Source organism: Bombus vancouverensis, chromosome 4 (assembly GCF_051014615.1).
Source record: "Bombus vancouverensis nearcticus chromosome 4, iyBomVanc1_principal, whole genome shotgun sequence".
NCBI lineage: Eukaryota > Metazoa > Arthropoda > Insecta > Hymenoptera > Apidae > Bombus > Bombus vancouverensis.
Window position 1 is genome coordinate 5,006,783 of NC_134914.1, and position 14,752 is coordinate 5,021,534.

The 14,752-nt window shown below is 38.1% G+C and overlaps 2 protein-coding genes and 1 long non-coding RNA gene across 5 annotated transcripts in view; 2 read left to right on the plus strand and 1 right to left on the minus strand.

The window, feature by feature from the left end:
- Nucleotides 1-259: 259 nt before the first annotated feature.
- LOC117160953 (17-beta-hydroxysteroid dehydrogenase 13) lies at nucleotides 260-3,243 on the minus strand. 3 transcript variants are annotated; one of them, XM_033342081.2, is made up of 8 exons: nucleotides 3,157-3,172; nucleotides 2,493-2,556; nucleotides 1,817-1,993; nucleotides 1,566-1,742; nucleotides 1,333-1,482; nucleotides 1,004-1,260; nucleotides 817-942; nucleotides 260-749 (listed from the first exon to the last, which is right to left on the minus strand). In XM_033342081.2, exons 3-8 carry the CDS (start codon nucleotides 1,958-1,960, stop codon nucleotides 683-685), a joined length of 921 nt encoding a protein of 306 aa, XP_033197972.1. In that variant the 5' UTR covers nucleotides 1,961-1,993; nucleotides 2,493-2,556; nucleotides 3,157-3,172; the 3' UTR covers nucleotides 260-682. The 3 variants fall into 3 exon arrangements, with proteins under 3 accessions (XP_033197972.1, XP_076473950.1, XP_033197971.1); XM_076617835.1 differs by lacking the exon at nucleotides 2,493-2,556 and having other exon boundaries at nucleotides 3,157-3,243; XM_033342080.2 differs by lacking the exons at nucleotides 2,493-2,556; nucleotides 3,157-3,172 and adding an exon at nucleotides 2,180-2,462.
- Nucleotides 3,244-3,279: 36 nt separating this feature from the next.
- LOC143302576 (uncharacterized) lies at nucleotides 3,280-4,106 on the plus strand. The gene is made up of 3 exons (XR_013058177.1): nucleotides 3,280-3,415; nucleotides 3,718-3,810; nucleotides 3,945-4,106. It is a non-coding gene; the product is annotated as an uncharacterized LOC143302576 (long non-coding RNA).
- Nucleotides 4,107-5,737: 1,631 nt separating this feature from the next.
- The window catches only part of Lapsyn (Leucine-rich repeat activity-regulated protein at synapses), a 33,685-nt gene continuing 24,670 nt past the window's right edge, over nucleotides 5,738-14,752 (plus strand). Inside the window, exon 1 of the mRNA XM_033342076.2 lies at nucleotides 5,738-6,695. Coding sequence (XP_033197967.1) covers nucleotides 6,647-6,695 — 49 coding nt within the window. The 5' untranslated portion in view covers nucleotides 5,738-6,646. The remainder of the gene's footprint in view (nucleotides 6,696-14,752) is intronic.

The following is a 14,752-nucleotide window of genomic DNA, read 5'->3' on the forward strand; positions in this document are numbered from 1 at the left end:
TATTTATTATTAACACCTGAGTGTTTTTCTCTTTTTCTTTACGAAATATGCACATAACAATAATAGACAAGACGTTCGGAAGATAATACATAGTTACAAATTAGTGTATATATATGTGTATTATGTACAACATTAGGAAATGAAGTATAGTCTTCTGTACATCCAGATATTTTGCTATTAAATCGTCATAAGATTGACGCTGTGTACATAGGTTATTTTTGCATTGTGAATAGTATTTGTGTAGTAATTACTTAGTGCCTACTAGAACTTATTCAGTTTATTAAATATTTAATACTTATGTCACGTGTGTATGTATCATACATGAAACGTAAGTATAAAATCTATTTTAACTGCTAATTGATATTTTAGTTGTGTCATAAAATATTTTATGCGCAGCCCATGTGATTATTTATTAATAAACTAGAGTATTTCGTTTTATATAAATGTTAGAATGTATAAAAACGTATATAAGTAAAAATATATATGAAATTTTATACCACAATAATAAAATGAACTACAAACATTGGTCTGTAGTGAAAAATACTTCAAAGATCAAATTATACATATACGAAATTAAATAAAATATTCGTTTTTCAGTACATTAAAGTTCTTTTGTTATCATTATAAAATCTTATTAACATAATAAAAATAAATTCTCACATTTGATTAGAAAAATTAAATATCATCCAAAATCGACACCAGTGTCTAGCAAGTCACGCAACATAAATGATGCCTTCTTTGGAAGTATTCTACAAGTGTAAAATATTAATTATTAATAAAACTTTATAGACTTGGTAATATTAACCTTCAATTTACCTAAGAATATGACCTAAGTAAAGTAAATATCCAGGCACGCTGAATTCTGCATAATTTCTGCGAACTCCATCTAAAATTTGTTCAGCTGCGTCTGTGGCGGGCATTGTACCAAAGTAACTTGGTATTCTGGAAGAATTGTGAAAAATAAATTTTCAATAAAATCAAACATCATCATTTGATTGCTTACCTAAAACGAATATCTTTTGCTATTTCTGCGCCTACAATAAATGGATAAACGTGAACTAAAGTAATTATTATGTTACTATTCAAATGTCTTAATTCAGTATGTAATGATTCAGCTAATCCTTGAACTGCAAATTGTGCAGTGGACAAAGAAACTCTGTTTCCTCCTGTGGCAGTACCAGAAAGGCCAGCCACAGATGATAGAACCACTATGTGCCCTTTTCCAGCCCGTTCCATGCATGGTAAAACTGTATCCAATAACTGAAAACAAAAATGTAATACAAAAATTTATAACTACTGCAATAAGCTATGTATCATTCTAAAGATACTTACCCAAAAATGACTTAGAATCGTCAAATCAATTGTATGCCTTATTTCAGGTGGATCTTGAAGTAATGCTCTAGGACTTGGTATACTGCAGCAATGGAAAAGCATTGTAACTTCACCTAACTCTGATTTAATAATATTCACTATACGAGCTACCTATCATATTTTATTTACAATTAAATCAATGTATAATACTTATTAAATAATATAAATATATATTTTATAAATGTTATGCTTACTTCATCCTTATCTGTTATATTACAAATATACATTTTAGCAACTCCTACTGATTTAGATGCTAAGTGTACAGTAGTATCACAATTTTCACTGTTAATGTCGACACATGCAACATTAACACCAAGTTGACACAAATGAATTGCTAATTCCCTACCTATGCCTCGACCAGCTCCGACAACCTAAAATACAACCTAAAATGTAAATGTTTGATACCTAATAACTCTTCATAAACAAGGGTATAGAATTTTATTACCATTGCGACTTCTCCATAGAGATTTTTTAAAGGAGGAGGTCTAAATATTCTATATAATGCAATTAAGATAGCAAAAAATATTCCAAATAAAAGTGTCACAAGATCTAATATTAAAATAACGAGAGAATACAGTCTTAGCAACATCTTTGGTGGTTTGAAACTTCTCCTTAAACTCTCCTAGAAAAAATATATATATAAAATTATGTTTACTTTTAAATTATTAAATTAACTCATTACAGTTCATTAAAAACTACTTCATCATTGTAATAAAATATCTAAAACATTTAATCTTTCAAACATCACAAAATCTTTCTTTTCCTTTTCTCTTTTTTTATAAACATAATTGTTTGCCATGATACTTACCATTTTGATGCACTAAGTAATTAAATACCATCGAAAATGTGATCGTGTTATGAAAAAGTGTAAATTAATTAAGCGGGTGAAAAGAAATTTGTGGAATCTGAAGATATATGTATCTTTTTATCAAATTACGTCGTAAACTTTATGATAACTTATCATGACGTTATGGAAAAGGAAGGATAAATTGCCCAAAATTTATTTAAACTAATTTATAATAATGTTAAAAAACAATAATACAAATCTTATATGAATGATGTATGTTGTGAATAATAAATCTAACAACAAAATATAAATTTTCAAGTTGTATAATACATACCACGTGTTTAATTACATTTTTTAAAACTTTCTACCGGCGTTAGCGCTGTTGCTTTTATATCATTCTAAATGAATTTGAATAAAATAAATCAGATTTTTGTTGTGTATTATTAATTAAAAACTACATTAATAAATACGGAAGATAAATTTAATACTATAAAGAAATGTTAAAAGCTTTTGAACATTTAACCTTTTATTCGCTTCGAATAGTTGTGTTCGTGTTGTATTTACTTACCCTATCTCAATAATTATACATTATTATTTGGTTAGCGCAAATTGTTTATCATAATTTATTATTATAATTTTTAATCTTATATCAAGTTGATGTTAAAAATTATATTCATTTTGTATTTAATTTTTCAAATTTCGAACTAAATAATTGATTTTATCTACATATAGCAATACAAATACATATAAAACGCGCGTTTAGCACATTTGAAGTATTTTAAAACATGCAATCAAAAGTTTAATGCAATATTGTAAAAAAGGGAAAGGTAATTTCATTTAATATTTATTACCAAATCAGATTTCTTAGAACTCAAAATCTATTATAATAATAAAATTGCTCTAATAATAAGTTAACCAACTTTTATATTTTATATATCTTGTTAATTTCGAAAGTTTTAGTTGATGTCTAAGTTAACAATAAAAAGAATAATACAGACGTGATATTTCTTATTAAGAACCGCATAGTAACGAAGAGAATTAAATTTAGATGATTCGTATCTCCGTGCTGTTGAACGCGCATTACATTGATTGAGTAGACAGTGACGTAACTGTCCAGAAAATTTTGATACATTATATAGATTTAAATATTTGCTAAAAATGTGGTATAACGCTATGATACCATTAGGTATAATAGGAGTGCTTACAGCATTACCTGCTTACATTTCACCACACATAAATAAGTTTTTTATCGGGAACGTAAGTAATTTTTGTAACATAACCTCAATATAATAACCATTTGAAGAAAGATTATTTAATATTGCAACGAAGTGACAATTTATATGACTCCGTTTTATCTTTCCGGGTTTTCCGGTTGATTTTCGTTTTATCTGGAGTAAAATTTTAAGCGTTTTAAAACATAACTATTAATTATTGTGTAATGGCCAATTTTATATATGTGTTATTTATTTCACAAATGCTTTGTAGTTGTTTCAATCAATATTTAAAACAAATTTAAGTAGGTTTTTATGAGCTAATTTCTTTATATTTTGCTATTACAGCGAAATGGAAGATTGTACAATAACAATATAATTGAGCAAGTGGGATATGTTAGAGACTATGAATTTGGTGGTAAACGAATTTGGAAGTTTAATGTAGGTATATGGTATTATAACTGTTTAATAACTTGTTATTTCTTGTAACATTATACAATATCAGATTGATTAGTTAAAATTTGATTAGTATACTAAAATATACAATATTTGACATAATTTTTGTCTCTTTTCAGGGTTTGGAAGTCATTCCTGACAAATAGAGTCATATATATGCCAGTACTGTATTAGTCTATCTTTATTATCTTGGTGAATGTATTATGTAAATATAACATTATAATATATATATATATATTATATTTAATATAAAATATTAATATATATGTGTATTGAAAGAATGATTTTCAGTATTAATCTCACAACTGTCTCTACTAGTAAAACTTATTTAACAGAAAAAGTGATATTTTTATGATTTTAATATAATTATTATTTAGGAATTCCAAAAATATCAATGTAACTAAAACTATAAACTCAGAGGTTAAATTTAATTATTACTTATAATTTCGAGAATATAATTTTTGTCAGAGATTTCAGTGATAAGTTATTGTTGCATTGTTATAATAATAAAAAAAAAAAGCAATCGACATGAGTAAATCTACGTGTACAAATAAAATATTATTTAGTATAAAAAAAAACAGTTTAATCTACTCTTGAATATATTTTATTCAAGATGTTATATTTTTGTCAAAGAAAGTAAAGGCTTTATAACTGTAACGCAATCGTTTCAAGAACCATATCGTATATTCCATAATCTGTTATTGCATTGAAAACTTTGCTTCGAGAGCAACACACGAGGTTACACAACAAAAGGCTTGTATATTTTCGGTCGTTGAGTATTTGGAATAAAACACAAAGTCGAATGAAAAATTGATAACTTCAGAGTAGGTCTATTGAAAGAAATATTTTGCTTTTGTGCACAGTCAAAGCAGATAACCTTCTCTGGTTGTCAAATTGCCAACTTGTCGAGAAAGGAGGAAATATTTGTCAGCTTCATGGAAATTCTTATTTTCTTTGTGTGAAACTAATTTTCACTATTCATTTCCAATATGCTTGGCGAAAAAAGTTCCAGGTGTTTTAAACGACGATGTTCTTTGTTTTATTGTAGTTTGAAACCCCTCGAAAATACATAAGATCGGCCCCTATGCGTAGACAGAGATAATGAACAATAGACAGCCGAGGGAAGTCTTTGAACTGGGGACTTAAAATCGTTATAGGTGTTCACATATATATTACACACACGCGCGCGCACACACACGCACGTTTCTTTACGAGAAACGATGATAAGAAAAGGGGCAGATGAAATTAATGATGATTATCATTGAGCTAATTAAGTTTGACATTCGATTCCAAATATCTTTATTTAAAAAAAAAATTATCTAATCAATAAACACGTGCGAAAGATATGACAATGTATCGATCATTACATTTTATTCGAAACATTTTGCTCAAGGTATACAAGATTATAACAGATAAAATAAAGGAGATATCGGTTGAAATACGCTGTTGCATCGAGATATCGATTGCGAGAACACGACGGAGTACGATCTTTACTTGGAGATAGAAGCACTTAAAGTGACTAGGTACTTCGGTCTAATATATCTTGAAAGTTTCCAGATCCGGTCACGAAATCAGAATTTACCGAATTTCTGCTCTTCATGTCCTCTGAATTTATCCGAAGATCTTTCCGATCGATCTTCCGCTAATTTTTCAGTTTCAAAGATTAATCACCCGAGCCTAAATGCCCTCGAGCCCACTTATGATTTTTGACGTGTCAGGCGATGGCAATTTCTTTTGTCCCGTATTGTACCGTCACCTAGAAGGTTAATTACCTGCCAGCTTTTATCCGCAGCACAAGGCATGCCTTCAATTTCAGCCGCAATCACGGGAAAACTGAAGGGAAAATCGGTCCTCCCCGAGATATCGGCCGGCAGCCTTTGGCTTAGCTTTAAATCGGTCTTCGGTCTGAACGGGCGACCTCACAGTCGAGTGCGAGACGTCGCGCAAGTAACATCGTGTTCCATATCGCGTCCTATTTCCTCAACGAATTTTCGTTCGATTTTTCAACGATCATCCTTCGAAATTATTATTATTGCGCGATTTCGATACTCTTTAAACGTTTCGAGAACGATCGAAGAATACGTAACGAATAAACGAATAGCTAATTTGTTTACGCGGGAATTTTCAGATAACGGGGTCGAACTGCAAACACGTTTGTGTTCGGTATATTAGACCTTTCGAGCCCTAAGGACGAATACTTACATAAAAGCGACGGCCCGGCCGATACGGAAAACTGGGAAATATTTTCGAACTGTCTTCTTTCAAATAGCCAAGAAGCGCGTGGGTAGACCTACCGCAACAAGTCTTTCGATAGCATCGTTGCTGTTTTCCTTTCCCTCCTGCGAGTATTATCCTTTTCTGGTTCGTCATACATAGACATTAATCGTTCCGTTATATAGTAAAAGAAAGCCAAATAGCATATTTAGTGCAAAGTGTACGGACAAAAGTTTTGGTCAGCGTTCACGGCCAACCTGTTAGTCATGTGGGAACGGTAAAAACCGTTCAGGCAGGAACTCTGGAAGAGCAGTTTCTCGGAAACGGTCGTCAGAATAGTAATAACGATGTAGTGAAACCTGCTTCTCGTCGCTGCACAAGGATACGCGGTGTTTCAACGATCGTTCCTTTGATCGTTCGTGCGTTGTGATGTCTGCCGATTTTACTAACGGTGCGTCCTTACGTGTACACGCAAAATGATGTCCTGCTCAAAAATATGTTCTCGCGATTTTTTCATCGCAACGTTCTGAGATCATTGGAAGAAAAGAGAAGGAAAAAGAGAAGAAATTTCTAAGGCGATAGGGACGAGTCGTTTGTTTGCGGGATCATGCAGCGATTTTGGAACGTTTCCGGAGGATGGAGTGATAGAAAGACAGGTAAGGAAAACGTATTAGAAATTATCCTTTGTTTCTTCGTTTGATTTATGCGTTGTTTCGCATTTCTTTGAAATGCGAAATATCACGTATAATTGGAAGTCGGTATTATTCGTTTATTTATCCTTTGTTTTCTATGGGATCCATTCCCACTCGGTTGTTCACTGCTCAAAGATCGGCGTCATTTCACGACATACAGGACAAAGCGCGTCATGTCGTAACGCAAAAGGAATCGCACAACTCGTCGTTTCGTGAAAATCGATCGGCCTTTCTCGTGTAGTTACGCTATATTTCGCAATTCGTTCGAAAGACGCGTTTCTCGCTCGTATTCTTTTAACACTTCATATCATGACACTAACGCTAATATCGGCCGATATTTTCGGTCCAAGGCCAACGTGCTCTTAAATATTTTACCAGGCTCGTTCGTTTCCAATTCCAGTACGCATAATTACGTCTTCCGTTGCGCCGTTGTTTTCTTTGCGAATCCGGGGAGATTTCGTTTCTTCCTCCTCCCGTCGTTGGTAGTTGAACCGTGGCTCGTAAAATTACGTGCAAATCAGTTATGCATCGGCATAGGCAAATATTTAGACTCCATTAGAAAAAGTACGCATGGGAGAATCAAATCGGATTACAGTGTGGACGCGCGGTTGGACCCGAGAGATTTTTGCGTGCGATAACCGGTAAAGATCGGATCGAGACAGAGTTTAAATTACTTTTCCCTGAACGGAAAGAGGAGAGACCGCGTTATCGGCGAGAAAGTTAATCTGCATTCTTGAACGTTGATAAATCGTATCCACGGGTTTTCTAACCGCGGTCGACTGCCGTTGATCGTCTTCCAAACTGGTCGTTTGTTATATAAGCAAACGGTTGTTTCGTGGACAGGCTAAAGGCAAATATAACACCAAAGTCCGGACGATAAAAGATGAGAAAATATCTCGGGAAGGAAAACTGATATATATGCTGGCGTGTTGATTGAAAAATCCCGTTGAATCCGCGTTAAACGACATGTTCTATCCAAGTTTCGCGCCAGTCGAACGAAGAACGAGAGACAGCCTTTTAATTAAAATAATATTCGGGCGTGAATCGCGTTCGCACGTACTCGTGCTATTCGTCAGATTCGCGCGCGTAATTAAAATTTTCGTGTACGTGCGCGCCCCTTTACACGTACTAAATATTAAATTCGCGGCACGCGTGAGCTCCGGGGCGAAAAAGATTCGTTAATTTTTATCCAGCATCGAGCGACCGCCGCCCTCGTAAATGGGATCCGTGAGGTAGAGTATTTTAGAAAACGACACGGCTTTGCCAGTCGTTCGATTTTCCGTTTCAGCTTTATCGAAGCAAGGAGATATACGCGCGATTATTTTTCTGTCGTTTACGTAATGACAAGAACAGAAGAAGGTAACGGCGTATCGTTATCAGGTTGTTCCAGTGCTCAAAGCTTTCTAATCTTTGTCAAGCGAGAGAAACAGTGGAAACTCGGCGAGGCACGATGCAATGCGATGCGATACGCAAGCCCATTAAGTCGTCGTACGGTAGATACGTCGAGAGCGTCAAGAACTTGCGCTTCCATGGAACGTTCGAATCGCTTGGCTGATTTGCTCGCACGTTCGAACTGTTTCCGACAAAAGAGGGTTCCAATGTATCGGTATGTGCACGCCACGCACCGCGGCCGCGTATTTCAGCATATAATTAAACGACGTTGCATCACGAATAAATGTAATAATCCTTGCACATTGGCCGGTTTCCTAACGCATTCACGGGGAGCGCTTCGCGAATAATTGCTTTTGCTTCATTGTGCAACGCGATCGACTCGCGTTCCAAGCTTCGCCGATCCCCTCTGCCATTGTCTTGGACCGCGCTCGCACAACCGGACCTATACTTTTCCTTCTCCGAACAACGTTTCTTCCCTCCTCGAAACGATTCAACCTCGTAACCGTGCTACCCCGTGATCCTTCTATCCTTCGACTGACTGCCCCTGCCACCATTCTTCTCGATCGGCCTCGGTTCTCCCTAGTTCTTCCTTCCAATCCTCACCAATTTAAGCGCACCTGGAACAAGTCGCAGCAGATGTGCCCCGAATCTCGGTGGGTCAAAGACCAAAAAACCGTTGGTCTTTTCACCGGAGCTATACACTTTTTCGCCTTTTTCTTTCTTCTTCCTCTCTCTTCTCAGAAATGCCACATCGTGGTCAATTAATTAACTCGACATAACTATATTAATGACTCCTATGTCAAATGCGACTCGATGTCACATTTCGTATATATATGTAAATTCTATAGAATTCAAACTATCCGCCAACCGATATTTTTACTTTTGCTTTGTTTTACCGGCAGTCATTTGCTGAATAGAATAGATCACGAGAGAAGAGCGGTAATTTAGGACTTAGAAAATCGATTCTCGATTTTTCAGGTAAAATTTTTAATACATTTGTTATTAACTGTTTAATTTAATTATTCCCAAATCAAACTCGATTTTTCAGAATCGATCGTCTGATTTACCCTAAGGATTTACGTTATTACATATTTACTAAAATGTATACGATTATAATATATTATATTAAAATATAATAAATATATACATATATATGCACCCATATATAGGTATGTTATTTTACTAGTTTGCTGCTGAATTATTGTAACAGTGGAAAACTATACAGTACCGTCTTGGCATCAGTGATCGAGGAAATCAGGGCGAATCGTCTGGAATGGAAGTTCGAAAATATCACGGACCGCAAAGGGTTAAATTAATAGAGAGCGACTGAAAAATTTATTTCGTCCGTTACGTGTAGATAAATATCTTCTCGAGTATAAGCTACGAGTGATCGAGATCGCTTCCGTAGGAGAGCCGTTTACCGATTAATCGAACGCGCGTTATTACACGCGTCCGAATTTGCGATTGTACGGTTTTATTATTTTCTGCCGATACCGGAGCCAACAGATATAAATTTGAACGTGCACATGTGTTATCGAGGAACGTGGAATTCGATTCTTTTGTACATACTATCGCGAGTCCGAACAAATTGTCTTTCGTTTCGGCTTCGCTTTGCCGTTAAATCGCAACGCTGGGTATCTCGAACCCACGGCAAAAGGGACAATTGGTAATTTCGTTTTTAGAAACGAGATGAAGTTTTTTACCTGTCTTTCCAGTGTTTCAGTCCGATTCATTTGTCGAATGTTTTCGAGTAGATATCTTTTATAATTGCGTATCGTTGACCGATCGAGAACGCGTGCTGTCGACGCGATTGACCTTCTAAACTCTTACTCAAGTTATTCGAACGCGATGGAATAGCGCACGGTCACGGATGGAAAATTAATATTATTTCGATTTCATATCTCGTACGAACTTTCGAAAGATTTGAAACGCGCGTCCTTCGCACGAATCGGCAAGACCAACCCTACTGCGATCCTCGAATTTGTATACTTTAATTTCACTCTTGCTTCGGCAAGCAGAAGATGCTTTTAATGTTTTAAGAGAAATTGTACCGTAATATCAAAAAACGATACCATCACGTTTTTCTGAAACTGAGAAGATTCGTTAAGATTAGAAAAACACGATTATATGGGAAATGGCCCGAAGAACTGGACAGAGTTGGAAAGGGCCAAAATGCGTAAATTTCGATCGTGTCGCATCGATTCCCGTCGATTTCAACTATACTCGGATTAATTACCAACACTATGCTCGTCTTATTAAAATTCCATCAACGAATCGAAACTGTCTCGATTCAGCGGAAAATTGAATCGCTCCCTTTCGGCTGGTCGAATGAAAACGATTTCCTTGTGGGAATTTTCAAACGGAAGCTGTGCGTATCTCGATAATATCATCGCGGAAACATTGGCGCAATTTACACAACGAACGTTATAAATAGGTATACGATAACCTGCAACTTCGTCGTTTCTTCTTGCAAGATCTGCCTCCCTATTCTTCTGTTTAACTTCCATTTGACCGTTTTAAAATTCACATCGCGATGCAGTCGCGATACACAGTTGATTCAATAGCGAAACGAACGAACGCGCTCTTTCGAAGAGACAAGCTTGCGCAACCTGCAAGGTAATTGATTTCAAAAGGATGACTGTGGAGCATCCTCGATCGCGATCCGGTTGTTTGGATAATTACTGGCTATTAATTTCGGAAGAGTGGCTCCTCTTCGTTTCGATCAATCGCCGTTATTAGCCGATTGAAATTGAAATCGAGCCGCGTTATCGTAATAATCGCTTTCTCCGACGATTTGCCCGACAAAAGTGCGTCCCGCTTATTACCGGAATGTTCCGTTCGACGTTAATTCCGTCAGCCGTAGCGCGTGTATTTAGGCGATAAACGAGTTTACTGCCATTATAAGCGAGCGTGTCGTTAAGCAAACCTGCAACGTGGCCCGTTCCTGCCAGGATTTTCCAAAAGCTGTAAATTTAATCCCGCCGAACGGCTTGCGCGGAAATTAAGCCGTACTCAAAACGACCTGATGCATTTTGCCTTCCCTGTTTACCTTTTCGAGGCCCGTTGAAAATCGGTCTTTGCGTCCGTCTTCGGTTTTACGAACCCTAGCTCTTTATTGTCCGCTATATCCTGTGAAAAATGCGTTTGCCCCTGTCCACATTACGGTATAGAACGACGACCTGTCCCGGTCGCCTTGGTCGCAACAAGAGATCCGAGTGAGCAACGAGCTCGTTGAATTACAATCGGACCCGAAACGTTGAAATAAATTTCGTAGATGTTTCACAGCAATATCTAAACGGTGAATGAAAATTATTTGAAAACAAAGGGAAGCTGATTTCGACTCAGCGCGACGTACGAAGAGATACGTTTCTCTTAATGATGGCAGCGATGGTAGGAGAGTCGAGGGTCGAGGGTCGAGGGTGGTCGAGATGCAAAAGGGTGGAGGTCGGGAATGGGAGCCGAAGCAACGACCGTTTTCTAACCGTTCCCCCGTTTCCTCGTTTAGAAACACATTGCAGAGATAGAGGGAGGCTTCGAAGCCGCCGCGTCGCAATCGATGTTCCAGTTAAATCTGCACACGGCATGTTAATGAGCGTTAATGGAAGACTAACGCGGCCACCGAGAGCTACGGAAACAAAAGCGAAAAAAAAGAGAGCGAAGAAAGGGAAAACTATGCTGGCAAGTCGAACGGCAACGAAGGAATAATTGCGTAGTTCCCCTCGACGACGCTGCCGTTCTCGGGGCTGCGTTCTTCCTGAAATTAGCAGGAGATTTTATTCCGGAAGTTATGGATACGCGTGCAGCCTTGTGAAGAAGCAAGTTGTGTATCGAGTTAGCCAAGAGGCTGGTAAGTCGGCGCAAACGAGGCCAGACGTGATCGTTACCGATTTCCTTCTAACGCTAGCTTTTTCACGCTGCACGGGATGCGCGTCGTGATTTTTATTCTCGTTGCGAGCGAACCAACTACGTACATATAGCACACTGGAAATGCACAGAAATACTTGAAATTTCGAGTCGAGCTAAGCTAGTTTAGCGAGTGGAGAATGCCGGTTTTACATCGAACGAATTACAATGAGATAGTTCTCGAGCCAGCTCTTTTGAAACCCAACACGAAGAATTAAGTTAGTTTGGAAAAATTCTTTCCATCACCGTGGATATACTTGCTTAAAAGGGAAAATCAAGGCGCTTCCTGATAAGCGAAGAAAACGACTTCCCAGTCAAGATGTTTCGCAAACACGAGCAGCTACTCCTAGATAGCGTTTGCTATATGCCACATACTCTATATTATTTTATGGAAGTAAATAGCCGACGGCAGGCAACAGGATTTTTCTCGTTTTTCATCGCAATAAGCGCACCTCTTCTCGCATGCTGCTAGAAACATCGTGAAAAACGAGCACGCCATTCCCAATCAGTGGTGCATTGTTCCTCCGGCGCACTCGATCAAAGTAACCAACGCAGTAAGTTTCTTAGAAAAGTCTCTCGTTTGCCTAACTGCACTTCGAGCAAACTACATCACGGCCTCTTGAATACGTGATTGCGAGTTTCAAGGCCGTTGCACCGCACGGAATGTAACGCGATCTTACGTCATGACACATCTTGATAAATGAATCGATCGATCGTTCGCGAAATGCAAAACAATGGACGCGTCACCCGATCCTCAAGGCACCTTTTCGCTAGCTGTCGTCTGATCGTCGCTTACATCACACGCACACACATACACGTTCGTATTGTTCGCTACGCGAACGGCCCACCGTGAGCGATTTCCATCGATCGGTTAAGTACCGAACCTCGGCTTTGACTTTACATCGACAGCAGAAGTTTTCTTAGACCCCTGTAAGTTCTCTTTGCTTCTACTCCCTCGAGGGAGCGCGGAGGCAGAAAGGCTCGAAGGCGGATCACCTCTTCCATTTACTTTGCAGGTTATAGTTCCTTTGACGAGGCCAGTGAACTTTTACCTTGAACCGTTCCTCGAGATCCGGTCTCGTTAAGCGGCATACTCCGAAGCCGCGAGAAATTACGGAAGAATTGCAATTTCAATGGGGTTAAAATACTATACACGGTGGTGATGTTCGATCGGTGGCTTCCAGCTTTGCGTATCGGATTAACAAACGACGCTCGCTGTTCTATTACTTTCGCAATTCGAAATGAGTAATCCAAGCTTAGACTTTGTACACCGGTAACGGTTTCTCGTCATAGCGCATAAGTAGAATCATCCGTATCGTATAATGGAATTATTTTGAAATTACCGATTCGAAGCAGCCACGTTTCTAAATTGTGTATGTTCGATCGTGATCGTTTATTCGCTGAAAGACACGTACGTGCATGTATAGTAGAATTCCATATATCTAAACTGCAGTTATTTTGGACGAAGTTTTGCTTAATGCCCGAGTATCCGAACTTTTGCCGATCGAATCCATTTATCTGAACGTGAGCTTCTATTATGTGAACGAAAAATAATAGGTAGTGGAGAAAATAAGCGAACTCCGATTATATAAACTGTTCGTTCCTCGACAAGTTCAGATAAATGGAGTTCCACCGTATGTTTAAATTCGCCGCGCTAATAGATGGGTCATAGTAACGACTACTCCCTTTCTTCTTACGTATTTCAGTATCCGGCATTTACGGCACGTTGCTATCGACCAAAAGAACGAAGCAATAGCGGCAGTAAAAATCATCAAATGAAAATTATGAAAGAAAATTAAGCGCAATAAATTGGCGAAGCCGATCCTTACACCGGAGAATCGCGAGGTAGTTGCTCCGGAGGCAAAAAGTACGGACTCTTGAGAGGCAGAGTGTACCCCTAACCGAAGACATTCGAGTTTTGCAAAATCGTCAGCCGTGTCGCGATCGTGGTCTGTGGTAATGGAAGCGGAAGGAGAAGTCGGGCTCGATTTCTTCTGCCTTGCCTAAATTTAGCCTATGAGCGCCCTTCAATTTAATCCAGTCTTCTTGACCCAAAAGCGTTTTCATCCTCGCGTAAAGACCACGAAGGAACAAGTTACACGGCGCAAAAATTAGTAATGGCCCGTTAAAACGCTGAATTTCTCTTTGCCTTTTTGCCATCTTGTTACTCTAATTGGAATACGTTCGCTTTGTTCCTGTGCGAATGTTTAGCGCTCGAGCATATTTCGAAACCGCGTTCTCAGCCTCTCGAACAGTTGCTTAGGTAATATGTATGTATTTAGCAGCGTGCGAAATTCTTGCGATTTTACTCCATGTTACAGCGATCTGCCACCATATTTTCTGCTTGCTTCGAGATTAGAATCAAGCTTTCGGGGAATCTCGCTTCTTTAATTATTTCTTCCGTTGCACGCGTGCAGTGCGAATTCGAGGAATACGAAAGTGCAACGTTTAACATTTTAACCGTCGTTGTCGGTTCCGATTATGTCGGTTCGTGCAATATCGGCTTACAGGTTTTGCTCGCGAGTCAGCATTCGACGAGAAAGAGCGGCGCGCGATCACGAACGAACGTTCCGTTGCATTCTCTCCTTGTCTACTTTATCCGATTGATTCCGTCCTGATATAGAATACGTTATTAGTATCGAATGTCACTGTGGTATCTCGGTATCGAGTGTCTCGTCGGTAGCAACGGAAGGTCTTGCAGCTTGCCATAACTGAACATCTTCTCC

What these genes read in the sequence shown, in the direction of transcription:
- LOC117160953 (XM_033342080.2), bottom strand. An exon ending in TCTATGGAGAAGTCGCAATG is followed by an intron (nt 1,743 to 1,816) that starts GTAATAAAATTC and finishes GTTGTATTTTAG; the next exon opens with GTTGTCGGAGCTGGTCGAGG. An exon ending in GCAAAAGATATTCGTTTTAG is followed by an intron (nt 943 to 1,003) that starts GTAAGCAATCAA and finishes CAATTCTTCCAG; the next exon opens with AATACCAAGTTACTTTGGTA.